Source organism: Pseudophryne corroboree, chromosome 2, assembly GCF_028390025.1.
Source record: "Pseudophryne corroboree isolate aPseCor3 chromosome 2, aPseCor3.hap2, whole genome shotgun sequence".
NCBI classification, from domain to species: Eukaryota; Metazoa; Chordata; class Amphibia; order Anura; family Myobatrachidae; genus Pseudophryne; species Pseudophryne corroboree.
The window spans coordinates 1,038,255,297-1,038,276,250 of record NC_086445.1 but is presented as its reverse complement, the minus strand read 5'-3'; the positions used below and the strand labels follow the sequence as shown (position 1 = coordinate 1,038,276,250).

The window sequence follows — 20,954 nt, the reverse complement described above, 5'->3', positions numbered from 1 at the left end:
AGAAGGAGGCAGATTATTCTCCTCAGCACCAGCATGTACAGCACTGAGCAGGGCAGCATCAGAGGCGGGACAGGGCAGAGAAGGAGACGGATTATTCTCCTCAGCACCAGCATGTACAGCACGGAGCAGGGCAGCATTAGAGGCGGGATGGGGCAGAGAAGGAGGCGGATTATTCTCCTCAGCACCAGCAGTTACAGCACTGAGCAGGGCAGCATTAGAGGCGGGATGGGTCAGAGAAGGAGGCAGATTATTCTCCTCAGCACCAGCATGTACAGCACTGAGCAGGGCAGCATCAGAGGCGGGACAGGGCAGAGAAGGAGACGGATTATTCTCCTCAGCACCAGCATGTACAGCACGGAGCAGGGCAGCATTAGAGGCGGGATGGGGCAGAGAAGGAGGCGGATTATTCTCCTCAGCACCAGCAGTTACAGCACTGAGCAGGGCAGCATTAGAGGCGGGATGGGGCAGAGAAGGAGGCGGATTATTCTCCTCGGCACCAGCATGTACAGCACTGAGCAGGGCAGCATCAGAGGTGGATGATTCTCCTCAGCGACAGCCTTTTGACAGCATCAATCTGGGGAATACCCGCCCGGAGGTGTGGCCTGACAAAGATTGGCAGTAGTGGGCGGAGCATGTCCTGTTAGTCTAATTAGTTTACCAGGATGTCCTTCAAAATTAAAGTTATACCCCTGGAAATACTTGACATTCCGTAGCGAAGCACGGGTATTCAGCTAGTATTCTTATAATGTACAGAGGTGTGAGGGTCTTTACTATGGATAGCTAGATAGATTACTGCTGTATAGGTATCTGATTCATCCACCCCTCTCCCCTAGATATCGGGACAGATCACGCCAGAGAAGGGGCAGGTTGAAAAGGCGGATGAGAAAAGCCCTCTCCTCACCTCTTCCAGAATGAACAGCCTCCGCGGTGACATCGGGACCCCCGCCCTCAGCCTGGATCTGAACGGGAACGAGAACCAGCACGCTGACCGAAGTAGCTGCTCGGACACTCCGGATGAATGTACGTGACTGGAATCGGGCCAACGGTCCCACTGACTCGCTCTTATAAGGGACTGTTGCACCTTCTGTGCAGGTTGTACTGCACTCTGTGCTGGATTAAACCCTATGAAGGCCCCTAGGCAGTTGAAATATCATGCTGCCCAACCCCCCCTCCCTCCCCCCACCCTTCCCCCCCTCCTTGCAAATTATCTCCTAATATGTCTTTAATTTTACCAGCCAATTGTCTGGAAACTGTAATGTGAATATGAGGTCTGTGGTTTATGTACTTTGAGTTGTTGATGGGCACATTACGTTGATACAGTATTTTCTCTATAGCGTCTTTAATGTCAAGTTTTTCGTTTCTTTGAGTTGATTAATTTTTTTCTATCTTTTTGAAACAATTTAAGAAAGCTTAATGTATAGATAAAAAACCAGCGCTTACAGCAATATATTAAATAAAAATGTGATGATGCTAGACGGTTAATATAGTTAAAATAATTTTAATTATTACTAGTGTCTGTTTAAAAAGAATTTTTAACAGATTTCATAATCTGACTCCATATCTGACTCCATAGATAGTCACCATACGGATTTAGGACCTTCTCCCGATTCCTCCTGTTAGCCCTTGAAATGGCTGGCGTCACTCAGTAGGATGCAGTCCCCAATTATTTGTAAGCACAAGATGAATGTCCCATGAATGGAGGTGCTCTAGGGTTGTCCTTTTAATTGTGCAATTATTAGGCGCTTTCCTCTGGAGGGTTGGCATTGTCCATGTAATGTCCAGTAGGTGATGGTGAAGAGTCTGCAATGAAATGGAATGAGATCCATGGCTCAACGCGTTTCACTGGGTTGTTGTACCTCAGCTTCCTCAGGAGCATATGCCAACAATTGGGACTGCATCCTATTGCGTGACGCCAGCCATTTCAAGGGCTAACAGGAGGAATCCGGAGAAGGTCCTAAGTCCGTATGGTGACTATCTATGGAGTCAGATATGCAATGTATTGTTAGATTATGAAATCTGTTAAAAATTCTTTTTAAACCGACACTATTAATAATTTAAAATTATTTTAACTATATTAACCGTCTAGCATCATCACATTTTTATTTAATATATTGCTATAAGCGCTGGTTTTTTATATATACATTACCCTTCTGTACCCAGTGTACATATAGGGGCTTCACAACCCCCTTTTCCAGCTGCTTTACATAGATGGCGCACATACACAATTTTCTTTATTTTTAATTTAAGAAAGCTTGATTGTAATTTTCTTTCAAGATCAAATCAGTATTATTTATATCTGTTGTGGCGGGGCCCATAGGCTTATTTGGTATCACGGCACTGACTACTATATGGAGAATTGCCTACAGGTCCTTTTATACAGATGAGCGGATCAGCCCCGTGAGGTGTGGAGTAGGTTTGGCGTTAGGGCATAATTTAAGTAGAGCCCTAAATGAAATGTCCTTTGTATAGAAGTATTCTACGTAGCAATGCCAACCCGCTGCTGCCACAAAGTCTGCTCCTGCTGTATAGACAGCCGATTTCGCATTTCATATTTATTTTCTAGTTTTGTTGTAATTAATCGCCATTTCCATTTGTGTTTTACATTCAACTGGATGTAATATGTGGCTGACGCAGCATGAATAACATTGTGTGTAGGTAACGCTGTAGAACAGGTGGTGTTGCCCGTAGCAACCAATGAGTTGTTTTATTGAATCTTGTAACCTGTTTGGTTACTGTAAACAATATCTATTTCCCTACACCGTTACCTACAGAGCAGTGTTTAGTAGCTGTCCCCCACGCTGGAATCCTATCCCCCCCCCCATCCCCCCATCCCCCTCATTCTCGTCATGAAACGTCCTGATAGTCGCTGGTGGTGTAGGTTAGGGGAATGGATAGTAGAGATAATTGCAGCTGTCCCTCTAATAGGCGTCTATACAATTCTTTATTGATGTATTCAAGTAAGCCACAGCAACCAGCGGTACTCCAGCTGTAGTGGAGCTACAAGTCTTAGCCAGAGTGGACATGCTAGGATTTGTAGTCCCACAGCTGATAAGGTTCACCAACCTCTTCTTGGCCAGTGTTCGTGAATACCCTTGTAGTGTTCTTGCCATTAGAACGCTGGACTATACCACATACACAGCAGGGGGTGACTCCAGCCGTCGGGTGCGTAGCCGTTATACACATTGTTATATACGGTGTAATCTCCTCTTTCTACCCGCAGATGAGAGGGTTCATCAGGAGAAGGTGGAAGGAAGATTATACATCAACCGAGTCTTTCACATCAGCGCGGAGAAGATGTTCCAGCTGCTCTTCACCTCGTCACGTTTCATACAGGACTTCTTCTCCTCCAGGAAGGTGTTCGGTGAGTGTCTGATGCCCCTTATTCTGTAACCCTGTGTTCTAACGATGGGCCTGATCTGGCAGATTATTGTTATTTCATTATAGTGTTATATTTACATATGCGTAATTAAGCCACTGTAAGAAGTAAAGCCCTATAAAGCTAATTGTCCCTGTTTGAGGGCTCTGCCATTGTCCCGATCGGCAATGCATTGTCCTGATCTACTCAGGAGTCGGGGGGGGGGGGCATGACCCATTCATCCTCCTTTGCATAGCAGGGCATCGGAGAAGGAGTGATGTAGTGGGTAGTATTACTGCCTCACAGCACTGAGGTCTTGGTTCAATTCCCACCACCGCCCTAATTGTATATTCTAGGTGCTCCAGTTTCCTCCTACAGTCCCAAAAATATACCGATAGATTAATTAGCCCCACAACAAAAAATTAACCCAAGTGTGTATGACTACAGCGGCTGTGACTGGGGCAGCGACGCCTGCAACTGTCGAAATCAATAGCTGCAGGTGCTGGAACGGTCGGTGCCGCTGACCATTCATACAATGCCCCGCACGTCGACGTGCTATCTTGTAGATAGCAGCGCCGATAGTGGCAGGGTCACGTGGTATCAGAACACATAACGGCCCAAATGTATTACGCCTTAACAAGAGATAAAGTTGAGACGGATAAAGAGTGATAAAGTATCAATCAGCTCCTAACTGTCATTTTTCAAACACAGCCTGTAACGTGGCAGTTAGGAGCTGATTGCAGCTCCGGGGACAACGGCTAGATTGTTATACAGGGTGTTGTAAAAAGATGGACCCGATTTCAAATCGCTGTATCTCTGCAACCATGAAATTAAACTCTCACCACTTGAAAGGGCATAGAGTTTTAAATGACTACCGCTAGATACCTCTCCCAGCGCACCAGCAACCCCTAGTCCAGTCGTTCGCAAGATGGCTTCCCTGCAACACAAGGTCTTTTGCGTTCTGCAGTTCAGCAAATTGAATTGGTAAATTGCGTTGCAGCATGCATTTCAATGGCGTTTTGGCATTGATCCACCATTGCCAAAGAGCATTCATCATTGGTTCCGACGTTTTGAGGGAACAGGCTGTTTATGTAAGGTGAAGAGCACATGGTGACCAAACACTTCAGAGGAAAATGTGAGAAGAATTCAAGGGCGTTTTCTGCATAGCCCGTGCAAGTCCGCTCGCTGTGCCTCCCAAGAGCTTGCAACCCCTCATACGAGGTGACATTTAATCGTCAGGCCATACCGGTTACAACTAAACATGGAAGGCGACAGGTTCTTACCGCGTTTGATTTTTTTTTTTTGTGATAAAGCAACGTTTCATCTAAGCAGTAAAGTTACCCGTCACAATGTGCGCATAATGGGGAGACTAGAGAATCCACAAGAAACCGTAGAGCATGAGCGCGGTTCCCTGACAGTGAGCGTGTTTTGTGGCATTTCTCAAAGAAAGGTTACGCAGGTTTTACCCGTAACTCTTTCGGAATGCTGCAGAACTGGCTCTTTGCACAATTTAATGAAGATAACGATGACTTAATTTTTCAGTAAGATGGAGCACCACCATGTTGGCACCTGCAGGTTCGGCGTATTCTAAATGACACACTGCCTCAACGTTGGATAGGTCGCATGGGGCCCCAAGACTTGGCGCTACACTCTTGGCCCACAAGATCCCCAGGCATTACACCCTGCGACTTTTTTTCTTGTGGGAATATTTCATAGACCATGTTTTTGTGGCAGCATTATTGACTAATCTGAATGACAAGAAAAATCACGGCAGTGGTGACTTCATTGTTTGAGACAAATTTATTTTTTGTCTCAAAGTTGCCCATACAGCAGGCGGAGGGCACATAGAGCATTTATAAATTGGTTAGTAAAATTTGCTAACCCACTAAACCGTGTGTAATTGTAACACGTTGCCATCGGGAAATATATTGCTTTAAAATTGGGTCCATCTTATTGCAACTTTTTGATTGAGTACTCCTTGAATGGTAACACTGTGGGTGGTTGTGTGTCGCTAATATCCACGCGTCTGTCACTGGTACACAATAATGCCCGTCTCTCGTGCCAGTTTTTGTGTTTATTATTCACAGAATTGTGTCAAGTAAATTAATTTTGAATATACTAAAGTAAAGCCGTGCCACCAATAGCATAAACCATCCTGCATTTATATCAGACTTGTGAAACTGTCCAAATCTCTGCCCATGTCATCCTAGTAGCAGGACGGATGCATTATCCTGGGAAGTTTCTCTCTCCCCATTAGGCCGAGATTATTATACGTTTGAAAATAGACGGGACACGTGTCCCTTATCTGGCGTATATAGCCTCAAAGTATCAGGAGCTGTAGTTTAACCGGTTATACTTGATCTAGATGTTAAATAGATTGGTTTTGGAGCAGAGGAAGTTGCGTTGCAGCCTATAACTATAATTCCCTAGGAGGGGTGAAACCTGATTATATCTTAGGAGTTGCAGACGTAGATTCTCTCACAGTAGCCAGGAGTTTCCTTTCCCTGCAAGCAATATGGAGCAAGAAACCGCTCTGGGGGATGAGCCAGAGAATCATTAACATCTCAGTTTTAAATGGGCATGGGGGGAGGGGTAAAGTGATGGAAGCAAGAGGTGGGGTATACTGTCCTTAATATTGGGGGTAAGTAATGTTATACTTTGCAATGCTGAATGAAATCCCGACTAGGTGACACACTGGGAAGCAGGGACTGGTCACCTGCACCATCCAGGGTATACAAGGAAATCGCTCCTGTGTTACGAGGTGACGAGGTGACACAGCATTGTGTAAATGAACAATTGAAAAGTCATCTGACCGCGTTATTATCTGGTATGGAGTAAGGTTTAAAGTTATCTATTGGCTAAAAGTATTCCGAGGATTTCTATAGTATATAGGGGGCATTTATCCAAGCTTGGCGAGAGATACAGGGGGAGATGTTTCAAACATTGGAGCGAGATAAAGTACTAACCAATCCGCTTCTGTCCTTTTTCAAACCCGGCCAGTAAAAGGACCGAAGCTGATTGGTTATTACTTTATTTCTATGCAGTACTTGATAGGTTTTCTCCCCAAGTGTATCTGCAAATGAAATGTACCTGGCGAGTAGAACCTTAACCACTTTTCTAACCTGAGGGTTTAGTGGTTCTTAGTCCATTGGGCTGAGGCAGGCATGATGTGACTTTTAGTTCTACAACAGCCTAAGAATGCCGTGGTGTGTTCGGTACAGGCCGGTAGCTCACCGTTACGTTACATCATTACCGCTTCTCTGTCATTCAGATCTGGAATTCTCTCCATGGCAGCTGACGGACGGCGGCAACCAGACCAGGACGCTGACCTACACGATAACCATCAATAACCCGCTGATCGGGAAGTTCACGTCTGCCACAGACAACCAGGTACCGTCCAGCCTCCTACAATGGCGTTATAAGCACAGGGGAAAGCATGTCACTATGTTCTGGTCATTAGGCTGTCACTTACTGTTCTCTGCAGGTGGGTGTATTACAGTGTGATGGGTGCACGTAACACTCCAGCAAGGAAAGAGGATCCGTATTTATTCATCGTGTAATTCACTGTTATATTCCTGAAAAATGCATCTGACCCCAATCTTCCCGAACAGCTGCATGGTACCTTATTACACCGGGGATATGGTAAACGCTAGTGACGCTGCATGTGTAACGCCGCTGAGGTTATGGGAGCATGCACACGTGCATTTAGGGTGGGATTAATAGAGGACACCCCATTCCACCTAATACATTCACCTGCCCTGAACGTAATAAATGGAACAAGCATTTTAAAAAAACAAGAGCACGTTATGTTGTGCTTTGTACCGCTGCACTTCCTATAGGGCACAGCTAGGGTTTGTCATAAGCTCGCAGTTGGAGGGAGTGTCCTGGAAATGGTTAATCTGTACTAATAGTACAAGAACGTTGAGCCGGTCTGTTCCAAGTTGTCGCAAAAAACTACTGAAACGATTTTCAGGAAAACTGCGTCATTTTGTAGCAGAAACTCCTAGAAATTACCTGAAGTTTAGGTCTTTTTTCAGACCTGATTGCTCTTTTGCGATTTTGCAGAGGGCAGCGATCAGATAGGCACCACCCATAGAGAGTGAAATCCCGCCCCCGTGCAAGTGTGCGAATGCATGCGTACGCCGTACGAAAACTCAGCCAGACAGCGGACATCTGCAAATCCGTTCCCAACTCACTCCCCATCGAATGATTTTTCCAGTCTGTGCGTAGCCCAGGACTTACTCCTACAGTGCGATATAGTCAGGCTGATCGGGGCCGGAGCTGACGTCAGACACCCGCCCTGGAAACGCTTGGGAACGCCTGCATTATACCTCACACTCCCAGAACGGCCAGTTACCACCCACAAACGCCGGCTTCCTGTCAATCAGCCTGTGTTCGCCTAGCAATAAAAAAAAGACACAGAATTTATTGGCAGTTTGGCCTCGCGCCTGCACATTACGATCCGTACGCACGCGCAGTCATTCGATAATCAGCCGCCTTGCGATTTCGCACAACTGCGACCAGGTCTGAATTAGGCCCTTTGTTCCATCTCATGTAAGTTAAAGCTGAGCAATAACAAAAACTAAATGTATTGGCATCAGGAGACAGGCGTGGCACCTAGCGCGTGGCCGGTAAAGGGCGATTCGGATCCATGTTCACTTGAAACAAAGTAAATAGGCGGCACGAGAGTTGCGTACAGCTGGCGCATGAGTTGTGCGGGTAGAAGCCAGTATATAATAATATAATAGAGACAGATCCGTAATACCCTTCTATATTTTTATATGATTGAAGTGTAATATTAATGCTCATTAAAACCCTCGGCCTCCTCCAAGCTGTGACCGGAGTCTGGTAGAGATGAGATTGCGTGTTTTGCAGGCTCTGTAGGATGTGGAACGTATTGCTAGGACAGCATCTGGTTGTGTGTGTCTTCCTGACCGTAACCTCTGTTTCGTATTGTTCCAGACGTGGTACAAAGACGGCCAGGACAAGCAGTTTTACACGGTGGACACGGAGGTCTTCACACATGACGTTCCGTATCACGATTACTTCTACACGCTGAACAAGTACTGTATTACCCGGACTTCAAAGAGCAAGTGTAGACTGCGGTAAGGAGGGTCTGTATGCAGCGACGGTAGCAGAACTTTGTGGGCCCCATAGCAACATATTAAAGGGGCCCCTATCCGAATGCTTCTTGAGACTCCTCTCTGCAGCAGTTATTCATTTTATTCCCCATAATAGTGCCCTAAATAATATTATGCACCATAATAGTGCCCTAGTTAATTTTCTGAACCATAGCAGTGCCCTAGTTATTACTATGCCCCATCATAGTTTCCTAGTTTACATAAGGTCACGTTGCAGGGCTGCCATACAGTGTCCCCATGTCACATTATGACATACAGTGTCCCCAGGTCATATTATGCCACACTATAGCGCCTTCATTTTATATTGTACTACGTTAAAGTGCCCTTTGCCGTGCCGGATTACCAAATAGGCAGAGAAAGCATCGGCCTATGGGCCCCGCATCTTTTATGGGCCCCGCGACAACTGATCAAAATTATATTCATTTGATCTAGAAAGAAAATGACAATCAAGCTTTCTTACATTGTATCCAAAAGACAGAAAAAATGAATTGAGTCAAAGAAACGAAAACTTAACATTTAAGACTCTATAGAACATACTGGAGTAATGTAATGTTCCATTAACAACTTACAGTACATAAACCAGACATCGGATTCACATTACAGGTTCCAGATCATAGACTGTTGGTTGTGGTAAAATAAAAATCGTACTAGGAGATAATTTGCGAGGGGGCCCCATAGATTTCGACTGCCTATGGGGTCTCCACAGGGTGTAATCCGGCACTGGCCCTTTGAGTTAAATTATGCCACATTATAATGTCCCCTTACCATTATAACATCCCCTACACACACCTCTTACTGACAATGTGATGTCACACAGCTCAGGCCGACCAATCCATCTGACCCAATTGCTTAGCAGGCAAATTGGTATGCAACTATATAACCTGGGTCCAGACCCCCTAAGCCTCTGGGCCCCATAGCAATGGCACAGCTTGCACCCACTATAGTTACACCCATGTCTGTATGTTATGACCATACTGTATGGTACAGGAAACTGCCTCTGTACAACCACTGTTAATGTGCTGCAAACCTTTCTCCAATACAGCAGAAAGTGCCCTTTGTTGTTGTCTGATGTGTAGATCTATCTACTGTAGCTTATAAGAGCATCCATGGTGTACGCTGCAACTGTCTTCTTGTACCTGTAGTGCTTTATGCCCCCACGCCCGTGATTGCATCAGCTGCGCATGCATCCCCACTGTGGCATCAGACATGCACGAGGTCTATACGTGGGGGGTGAATATCTCCTATATATGGACTTATGATATCTATGAGTATGACGTGTCCGGAGCTGCGTCACTAATTGTCACTTTGTGTCTTCAGCGTCTCCTCCGATGTGAAGTACCGGAAGCAGCCCTGGGGTCTGATCAAGACGTTCATTGAGAGGAACTCGTGGAGCGGGCTGGAGGATTACTTTAAGCAGTTAGGTGGGTCACCTTACCCGGGCGTTACTTTCAGCGGTACTGGCTGGTATGATGACCCCACATATGACATTAATGCTTTCTCCATTCTCACACGCAGAACATGTATAGAGAATGTGTTTTATTGATGTACACTGACATGGTAGACTGTAAGTTCTTCTGGTTAGGACCACCACTGTCTGCTGCTCTGATACACCCTTGTGTAATCCCTGTGTAACATGAGGCCGCTGTTACACAGCTTGATACTTTATTAATGAAGAATAGTAATAAATACATAGGTCTTATTAGTACTCCTGTGAAGGCTGTGTATGAGTAATACTAAATCCTCATCAGCCAATCACAGTTCTGCTCCCGCTGTCTGACAGGATAAGCGGTGTTATAGGTGAGCGGTGTACCGGTCAGTAATGTTCGTGTTTGACCCCCTGTGTGATCACTTACAGTACGCTGCACTGTTCTGTGTGGCTGATGTTCCCTGTACTTATCTCTTCCTCTGACTGTTGCAGAGTCTGATCTTCAGGCTGAGGAAACCACAGCGGGTTCCTTACAGGAGAATAACAAACCGGGCGGCCTCAGGCGGAGGAGGCGGCAGCACAGCCGCAGTACCGGAGAGCACCTGAGCAAACACGGCACATTGCATGATCCCGGAGACACGGGACTGGATATGCGACAGGAACACGCAGGTAGAACCCCGGAACCTTTCCCGACCGTCACTATGCCCCACGCAGTGTAATATTACTGTATGTCACACACTTCCCACACATGTAACATTACTCTGAAGCCGTCACTGGGTGAGTTGTCTGCACATAATCCACCAGCGTTTGGATGGTTTCATAGAACTGCGTTGCTGTTCTAAATCCTGTATTTTCCTTGCCTGACCGTGCTCTCCAGAAGTTGTCGGAGAGAATGACAATTGCATTATGGGTCACTGCAAAAAAGTAGTAAAAGAAACAAAAACTGGAATAACAGCCGTGGCGGCGTCTCTGTCGGACAACGTTATATTTCTCGTTTTTAGTTTCCGGTTAGTGTTGCCATTCTTATATAGGTCGGAATTTAAAACGACTTCATCACCCCTCCCTCTGTAGGCCGAGCCTTCGATAAGAGAAATTAGGGTTTTCCTGCGACTGTCCATTTTCTTAGGAGGCGTAGCCTGACAGCGATAGGACAGTCGCACTTATCTGTGACCTTATGTAAAGGTCACAGGAACATAGTGCGCTCTGGGTATATATGGGAGTTGCCTAAAATTGTCTAATGAGAAATGTTGAGAGGTTTTACAATTAAAATGGATAATTTGCAGCCTCCCTCTCCTGGGACAGCTGTGGCCCCTGGCTTATCATTGCATCAGACCCGAGTCTGATTGGTAGAATCATATGTGCAGGATCCCTCATCCTTGTGTGGACACGGACGGTAATGTGGACAGGTGGGGCTGCAGGAGAAGGATGTGCCGTGTCTGGCCAATGGGAACACAGGATGTTACTCGTAGTTACACGTGGTCACATGACTCTTACAAATTGTTTTCATGTGGTTTATTATTTATCTTTTTTAAGGAAAAAGAAGAGACGCTGGAAGGAGAAACTCGTTAATTATAACCGTAATGAGCGTATTGTGAGTATTCATGTAGGACCTATCAGTAGAGTGTTTTACTTCATCATAGACTTGTGTTGTGGTTAAATCTACTGTTCTATTTTTACTCGCAATGTCTTAGTATTTACTATGGCCCTCATTCCGAGTTGTTCGCTCGGTATTTTTCATCGCATCGCAGTGAAAATCCGCTTAGTACGCATGCGCAATGTTCGCACTGCGACTGCGCCAAGTAACTTTACTATGAAGAAAGTATTTTTACTCACGGCTTTTTCTTCGCTCCGGCGATCGTAATGTGATTGACAGGAAATGGGTGTTACTGGGCGGAAACACGGCGTTTCAGGGGCGTGTGGCTGAAAACGCTACCGTTTCCGGAAAAAACGCAGGAGTGGCCGGAGAAACGGTGGGAGTGCCTGGGCGAACGCTGGGTGTGTTTGTGACGTCAACCAGGAACGACAAGCACTGAAATGATCGCACAGGCAGAGTAAGTCTGAAGCTACTCTGAAACTGCTAAGTAGTTAGTAATCGCAATATTGCGAATACATCGGTCGCAATTTTAAGAAGCTAAGATTCACTCCCAGTAGGCGGCGGCTTAGCGTGTGTAACTCTGCTAAATTCGCCTTGCGACCGATCAACTCGGAATGAGGGCCTATGTGTTTTTATACCTGGAGAAATCAGAGCATGCTGGTATTTGTAGTTTCACTACAGTTAACAATCCACGAGTGGCCTGAAGTCATTTATGTCACGGATACAATTTATTAACCGTTTCTTATGTAGCGCAGTATATTCTGTTGCACTTTACAATTGGAACAACAGTAATAGAACAAAACTGGGTAATAACAGACAGACACAGAGGTAGGAGGGCCCTGCTCGCAAGCTTACACTCTATGGGGAAAAGAATATTTATGAAGGTTATGCGGGCGGACATGGGGTGTGATAAGCTGCCTGAAGAGGTGAGTTCTCAGGGAATGCTTGAAAGTTTGGAGACGTGTGTGTGTGTGTGTGTGTGTGTGTGTGTGTGTGTGTGTGTGTGTGTATATATATGTGTGTGTGTGTGTGTGTATGTATGTATGTATGTATGTATGTATGTATGTATGTATGTATGTATATATATATATATATATATATATATATATATATATATATATATATATATAATATAGTTGGGAACATGAAGCTGCTGTTACCTAGTCACCTAGGAGGATTGGGAGCCGCCTGTGTATTAATGACCTTCAGCTCCCAGGTGCTTGTAGCCGCACTGTGACCGGTCTGTAGATTAGGACTCTTATCAGGAGCTAATTGTATTATAGAGCACGAGGGCTGTATACTAATAGGGAGAGCGTATAGATAAGATTGGGTCCTTCCCAGTGCTACCCGACATGTGACTGACACTGGGATACGTTCCCTTTATCTATATCAGACACCTTATCCTCATGTGTCCTACCGATCATATCCCAGCTGTGCTGTATAACCTCTGCTGCACATGCAGGGCCCTCCTACCTTCCTGCACCATTCACTGCTTTATAATCACAGGCTCACTGCCCATTGTATTATATCCATATTACTGATACCTATCATATCCCAGCTGTGCTGTATAACCTCTGCTGCACATGCAGGGCCCTCCTACCTTCCTGCACCAATCACTGCTGTATAATCACAGGCTCAGCACCCATTGTATTATATCCATATTACCGCTACTGATCATATCCCAGCTGTGCTGTATAACCTTTGCTGCACATGCAGGACCCTCCTACCTTCCTGCACCATTCACTGCTTTATAATCACAGGCACACTGCCCATTGTATTATATCCATATTACTGCACATTACTGCTCCTGACGCCATTCTTACTGAGCATCACTGCTACTGACAGGCATTCTTACTGAGCATCACCGCCACGGACAGGCATTCTTACTGAGCATCACTGCTCCTGACGGCCATTCTTACTGAGCATCACTGCTCCTGACGGACATTCTTACTGAGCATCACTGCTGCTGACGCCCATTCTTACTGAGCATCACTGCTGCTGACGCCCATTCTTACTGAGCATCACTGCTGCTGACGCCCATTCTTACTGAGCATCACTGCTGCTGACGCCCATTCTTACTGAGCATCACTGCTGCTGACGCCCATTCTTACTGAGTATCACTGTGATGTCAGCACAGGAGTATGTTCATGTACTGTATATAATACTATGGCAGTGATGTCAGCACAGGAGTATGTCTATGTACTGTATATAATACTATGGCAGTGATGTCAGCACAGGAGTATGTGTATGTACTGTATATAATACTATGGCAGTGATGTCAGCACAGGGGTATGTGTATGTACTGTATATAATACTATGGCAGTGATGTCAGCACAGGAGTATGTGTATGTACTGTATATAATACTATGGCAGTGATGTCCGCACAGGGGTATGTGTATGTACTGTATATAATACTATGGCAGTGATGTCAGCACAGGGGTATGTGTATGTACTGTATATAATACTATGGCAGTGATGTCAGCACAGGGGTATGTGTATGTACTGTATATAATACTATGGCAGTGATGTCAGCACAGGGGTATGTGTATGTACTGTATATAATACTATGGCAGTGATGTCAGCACAGGGGTATGTGTATGTACTGTATATAATACTATGGCAGTGATGTCAGCACAGGAGTATGTTCATGTACTGTATATAATACTATGGCAGTGATGTCAGCACAGGAGTATGTGTATGTACTGTATATAATACTATGGCAGTGATGTCAGCACAGGGGTATGTGTATGTACTGTATATAATACTATGGCAGTGATGTCAGCACAGGAGTATGTGTATGTACTGTATATAATACTATGGCAGTGATGTCAGCACAGGGGTATGTGTATGTACTGTATATAATACTATGGCAGTGATGTCAGCACAGGAGTATGTGTATGTACTGTATATAATACTATGGCAGTGATGTCAGCACATGGGTATGTGTATGTACTGTATATAATACTATGGCAGTGATGTCAGCACAGGAGTATGTTCATGTACTGTATATAATACTATGGCAGTGATGTCAGCACAGGGGTATGTGTATGTACTGTATATAATACTATGGCAGTGATGTCAGCACAGGGGTATGTGTATGTACTGTATATAATACTATGGCAGTGATGTCAGCACAGGAGTATGTGTATGTACTGTATATAATACTATGGCAGTGATGTCAGCACAGGGGTATGTGTATGTACTGTATATAATACTATGGCAGTGATGTCAGCACAGGGGTATGTGTATGTACTGTATATAATACTATAGCAGTGATGTCAGCACAGGAGTATGTGTATGTACTGTATATAATACTATGGCAGTGATGTCAGCACAGGAGTATGTGTATGTACTGTATATAATACTATGGCAGTGATGTCAGCACAGGGGTATGTGTATGTACTGTATATAATACTATGGCAGTGATGTCAGCACAGGGGTATGTGTATGTACTGTATATAATACTATGGCAGTGATGTCAGCACATCTATTGCTTACAGACATTATTATATGCAATGACAAGTGTCCTGTACATTACAGAGATATCAGGGGTATGGATAACTGAGCATGTACATCGCCCTGTGGTGCCCAGGGTATAGAATTTGATTGTTGACAAGCTGCACCACTTTCTGACTGATGTTTTGTTCTGTTTCTTGCGCCCGTCAGGCTGATCCTGCTGGTCCTGATGAACATCACTCTGTTTGTCAAGCTGTCAAAGATCGAGCATGCAGCACAGTCCTTCTACCATATCCACAGTCCAGGAGACGGGACTAACAGGTAAGAACACGTGTGAAAACATCTCATACGCAGCTGTTTTTCTGTGTGTTATCACATGTTCTTTCCAACCACTTACATAGGCTGTAAGTATAAATCTACATATATCGCGCAGACTGTCTCATCCTGTACTGTACTCAGCAGTGCAGCCACTACATATCCCTAGTCACAGCCTGATCACTGCTCAGTACTCTCCATTGTAAGACTCTCACCCGGTACTGTACTCAGCACTGCAGCCACTACATATCCCTAGTCACAGCCTGATCACTGCTCAGTACTCTCCATTGTAAGACTGTCACCCGATACTATACTCCGCACTGCAGCCAGTACATATCCCTAGTCACAGCCTGATCACTGCTCAGTACTCTCCATTGTAAGACTCTCACCTGGTACTGTACTCAGCACTGCAGCCACTACATATCCCTAGTCACAGCCTGATCACCGCTCAGTACTCTCCATTGTAAGACTGTCTCATCCTGTACTGTACTCAGCACTGCAGCCGCTACATATCCCTAGTCACAGCCTGATCACTGCTCAGTACTCTCCATTGTAAGACTGTCTCATCCTGTACTGTACTCAGCACTGCAGCCACTACATATCCCTAGTCACAGCCTGATCACCGCTCAGTACTCTCCATTGTAAGACTCTCACCCGGTACTGTACTCAGCACTGCAGCCGCTACATATCCCTAGTCACAGCCTGATCACTGCTCAGTACTCTCCATTGTAAGACTCTCACCCGGTACTGTACTCCGCACTGCAGCCGCTACATATCCCTAGTCACAGCCTGATCACTGCTCAGTACTCTCCATTGTAAGACTCTCATCCTGTACTGTACTCAGCACTGCAGCCACTACATATCCCTAGTCACAGCCTGATCACCGCTCAGTACTCTCCATTGTAAGACTCTCACCCGGTACTGTACTCAGCACTGCAGCCGCTACATATCCCTAGTCACAGCCTGATCACTGCTCAGTACTCTCCATTGTAAGACTCTCACCCGGTACTGTACTCCGCACTGCAGCCGCTACATATCCCTAGTCACAGCCTGATCACTGCTCAGTACTCTCCATTGTAAGACTCTCACCCGGTACTGTACTCAGCACTGCAGCCGCTACATATCCCTAGTCACAGCCTGATCACTGCTCAGTACTCTCCATTGTAAGACTCTCACCCGGTACTGTACTCAGCACTGCAGCCGCTATATATCCCTAGTCACAGCCTGATCACTGCTCAGTACTCTCCATTGTAAGACTCTCACCCGGTACTGTACTCAGCACTGCAGCCGCTACATATCCCTAGTCACAGCCTGATCACTGCTCAGTACTCTCCATTGTAAGACTGTCACCCGGTACTGTACTCAGCAGTGCAGCCACTACATACCCCTAGTCACAGCCTGATCACTGCTCAGTACTCTCCATTGTAAGACTGTCACCCGGTACTGTACTCAGCAGTGCAGCCAGTACATATCCCTAGTCACAGCCTGATCACCGCTCAGTACTCTCCATTGTAAGACTGTCACCTGGTACTGTACTCAGCAGTGCAGCCGCTATATATCCCTAGTCACAGCCTGATCACTGCTCAGTACTCTCCATTGTAAGACTCTCACCCGGTACTGTACTCAGCACTGCAGCCGCTACATATCCCTAGTCACAGCCTGATCACTGCTCAGTACTCTCCATTGTAAGACTGTCACCCGGTACTGTACTCAGCAGTGCAGCCGCTACATATCCCTAGTCACAGCCTGATCACCGTTCAGTGCTCTCCATTGTAAGACTGTCACCCGGTACTATACTCCGCACTGCAGCCAGTACATATCCCTAGTCACCGCCTGATCACTGCTCAGTACTCTCCATTGTAAGACTGTCACCCGGTACTGTACTCAGCAGTGCAGCCAGTACATATCCCTAGTCACAGCCTGATCACCGCTCAGTACTCTCCATTGTAAGACTGTCACCTGGTACTGTACTCAGCAGTGCAGCCGCTATATATCCCTAGTCACAGCCTGATCACTGCTCAGTACTCTCCATTGTAAGACTCTCACCCGGTACTGTACTCAGCACTGCAGCCACTACATATCCCTAGTCACAGCCTGATCACTGCTCAGTACTCTCCATTGTAAGACTGTCACCTGGTACTGTACTCAGCACTGCAGCCACTACATATCCCTAGTCACAGCCTGATCACTGCTCAGTACTCTCCATTGTAAGACTGTCACCTGGTACTGTACTCGGCAGTGCAGCCGCTACATATCCCTAGTCACAGCCTGATCACTGCTCAGTACTCTCCATTGTAAGACTCTCACCTGGTACTGTACTCAGCAGTGCAGCCGCTACATATCCCTAGTCACAGCCTGATCACTGCTCAGTACTCTCCATTGTAAGACTCTCACCCGGTACTGTACTCAGCACTGCAGCCACTACATATCCCTAGTCACAGCCTGATCACCGCTCAGTACTCTCCATTGTAAGACTCTCACCCGATTCTATACTCAGCACTGCAGCCACTACATATCCCTAGTCACAGCCTGATCACTGCTCAGTACTCTCCATTGTAAGACTGTCACCTGGTACTGTACTCAGCAGTGCAGCCGCTATATATCCCTAGTCACAGCCTGATCACTGCTCAGTACTCTCCATTGTAAGACTCTCACCCGGTACTGTACTCAGCACTGCAGCCGCTACATATCCCTAGTCACAGCCTGATCACTGCTCAGTACTCTCCATTGTAAGACTGTCACCCGGTACTGTACTCAGCAGTGCAGCCGCTACATATCCCTAGTCACAGCCTGATCACCGTTCAGTGCTCTCCATTGTAAGACTGTCACCCGGTACTATACTCCGCACTGCAGCCAGTACATATCCCTAGTCACCGCCTGATCACTGCTCAGTACTCTCCATTGTAAGACTGTCACCCGGTACTGTACTCAGCACTGCAGCCACTACATATCCCTAGTCACAGCCTGATCACTGCTCAGTACTCTCCATTGTAAGACTCTCGCCCGGTTGTGTAATTACTGCTCAGTACATTGTAATACTCTCGCATGGGATTTTTAGCACCATTTCTCCTACAAAGTCTGCATATAACTGCATTGATAAATGTTAATTATTGTTGTGTATGTGTTTGTGGAAAATATCATTGATTGATTAGTAATTTCCCCACCTTGTATCCTGTATGTACCATCTTCCCAGTCTATTCACAGCTCTGAGAAAGTCCGAGAGATTCTTATTCTTTGATTCTGAATTCTCCAGGTTACACTCCAGCCGCGCGGCACGGAGTAATAAGGGCCCAGGACCTAGACTGAAAGGCGTGCTGCAGGACTCCATCACTACGCTAGAACAGGTAACACAGGAACAGATCATCTAAGAACATTCTGTCACCCTGTAAATAAGCAATAAACATTTCTCTAACGTCCTAGTGGATGCTGGGGACTCTGTAAGGACCATGGGGAATAGACGGGCTCCGCAGGAGACTGGGCACTCTAAGAAAGATTTAGTACTACTGGTGTGCACTGGCTCCTCCCTCTAAGCACCTCCTCCAGACCTCAGTTAGAATCTGTGCCCGGAAGGAGCTGGGTGCATTTTAGTGAGCTCTCCTGAGCTTGCTAATAAGAAAGTATTTGTCAGGTTTTTTATTTTCAGAGAGCTTCTGCTGGCAACAGACTCTCTGCTACGTGGGACTGAGGGGAGAGAAGCAAACCTACTAACTGCGGCTAGGTTGCGCTTCTTAGGCTACTGGACACCATTAGCTCCAGAGGGATTGAACACAGGACCTGACCTTGTCGTCCGTTCCCGGAGCCGTGCCGCCGTCCCCCTCGCAGAGCCTGAAGACAGAAGCCGGCAGAAGCAAGAAGACATTGAAATCGGCGGCAGAAGACTCCTGTCTTCATATGAGGTAGCGCACAGCACTGCAGCTGTGCGCCATTGCTCCCACACACTCCGGTCAATGTAGGGTGCAGGGCGCAGGGGGGAGCGCCCTGGGCAGCAATTAAGTACCTCATGGCAAAAGTTGAACACTGTTATATGCATGAGCCCCCGCCATTAATTTTACACAAAATCACGGGAGAAGCCCGCCGCTGAGGGGGCGGGGCCTTCTTCCTCAGCACTCACCAGCGCCATTTTCTCTCCACAGCTCCGCTGAGAGGAAGCTCCCCAGGCTCTCCCCTGCACGATAGAGAGGGTAAAAAGAGAGGGGGGGGCACATAAATTTGGCGTAAAAACAATATATACAGCAGCTACTGGGTTAACACTAAGTTACTGTGTGATTCCTGGGTCATATAGCGCTGGGGTGTGTGCTGGCATACTCTCTCTCTATCACTCCAAAGGGCCTTGTGGGGGAACTGTCTTCAAATAGAGCATCCCCTGTGTGTGTGGTGTGTCGGTACGTGTGTGTCGACATGTCTGAGGTAAAAGGCTCCTCTAAGGAGGAGATAGAGCAAATATGTGTGAGAGGGTGTCTCCGTCGACAACGCCGACACCTGTTTGGATATGTGTAAGTGCTTAGGTGAATTTATTGCACAAAAGATTAGAGAACAGACAGGAAATCTACCCATGTCTGTCCCTGTGTCACAGAGACCTTCAGAGTCTCACAATGCTCACTATCCAAAATAATAAACACTGATATCGACACGAAGTTTGACTCCAGTGACGACTACGATAATGCAAAGTTACAGCCAAGATGGCTGAGAGGTATTCAATATATGATTATTGTAATAAAAGATGATTTGCATATCACTGATGACTCATTTGTCCCTGACACAAGGGTACACATGTTTAAGGGGAAGAAAGCTGAGGTAAATTTCCCTCCTCTCATGAGGAAAAAGAGCGGGAATCTCCAGACAAGAGACTGCAGCTTCCCACAAAAAATTCTCAGGCAGTATCCTTTCCCTACTAGGGCCAGGATGTGTTGGGAATCTTCCCCTAGGGTGTCCTGTTTGCACAGAAGGTAGCACTAGCTATTCTCAGGGATCCTGCAGATAGCGTGCACATTCTAGTATACTACTCAGACCGGCGATTGTGTCGGCATGGGTTTATAGCGCTGTGGCAGCGTGGACAGGTACCTTATCAGCAGAGATTGAGACCCTAGTATGCATATATATATATATATATATATATATATATATATATATATATATATAATGTGTGTGTGTGTATATACATACCCTCCAACATTTTACACAGAAAAATCGGTACAAATCTGAAAAAGGGGCGTGGCCGTGGATAAAGGGGGTTGTGACCACGCCCCTTTTCCTATACTTTCAATGGAAGTTTGGGGAGGCAAAAATCGGTACAGACCATGAAAAGAAGGTACTGTACCTATTAAAAAGGTACAGTTGGAGGGTATGTATGTATGTGTGTATATATATATATATATATATATATATATATATATATATATATATATATATATATATATAATTAAAGATGCTGTCTTAAGTGATAGATAAATATATATATATATATATATATATATATATATATATATATATATATATATATACTTGCAATTCAGTCGGCACTCTATGGATTAAGAAATCACAACTAGCCTCCGTGCAGCGTTAGACATGTCAGATGCAGTACTCCAAGAAGAAAACGGCACTGGACGCAATGTATAAGAAAATAAGGTGTATTGCAAAAAACGACAGCTGTTTCAGGGCAGCAGCCCT

General features: G+C 45.8%; 1 protein-coding gene across 2 annotated transcripts in view; it reads left to right on the top strand.

The window, feature by feature from the left end:
* Window positions 1-20,954, top strand: part of GRAMD1C (GRAM domain containing 1C) — a 302,062-nt gene that overhangs the window by 271,124 nt on the left and 9,984 nt on the right. For both annotated transcript variants that reach the window (XM_063956793.1, XM_063956794.1), the window contains 9 exons: window positions 834-1,020; window positions 3,221-3,361; window positions 6,627-6,745; window positions 8,318-8,460; window positions 9,814-9,917; window positions 10,415-10,591; window positions 11,456-11,513; window positions 15,183-15,293; window positions 18,541-18,631. In XM_063956793.1, the coding sequence (XP_063812863.1) occupies window positions 834-1,020; window positions 3,221-3,361; window positions 6,627-6,745; window positions 8,318-8,460; window positions 9,814-9,917; window positions 10,415-10,591; window positions 11,456-11,513; window positions 15,183-15,293; window positions 18,541-18,631 (1,131 nt within the window). The remainder of the gene's footprint in view (window positions 1-833; window positions 1,021-3,220; window positions 3,362-6,626; window positions 6,746-8,317; window positions 8,461-9,813; window positions 9,918-10,414; window positions 10,592-11,455; window positions 11,514-15,182; window positions 15,294-18,540; window positions 18,632-20,954) is intronic.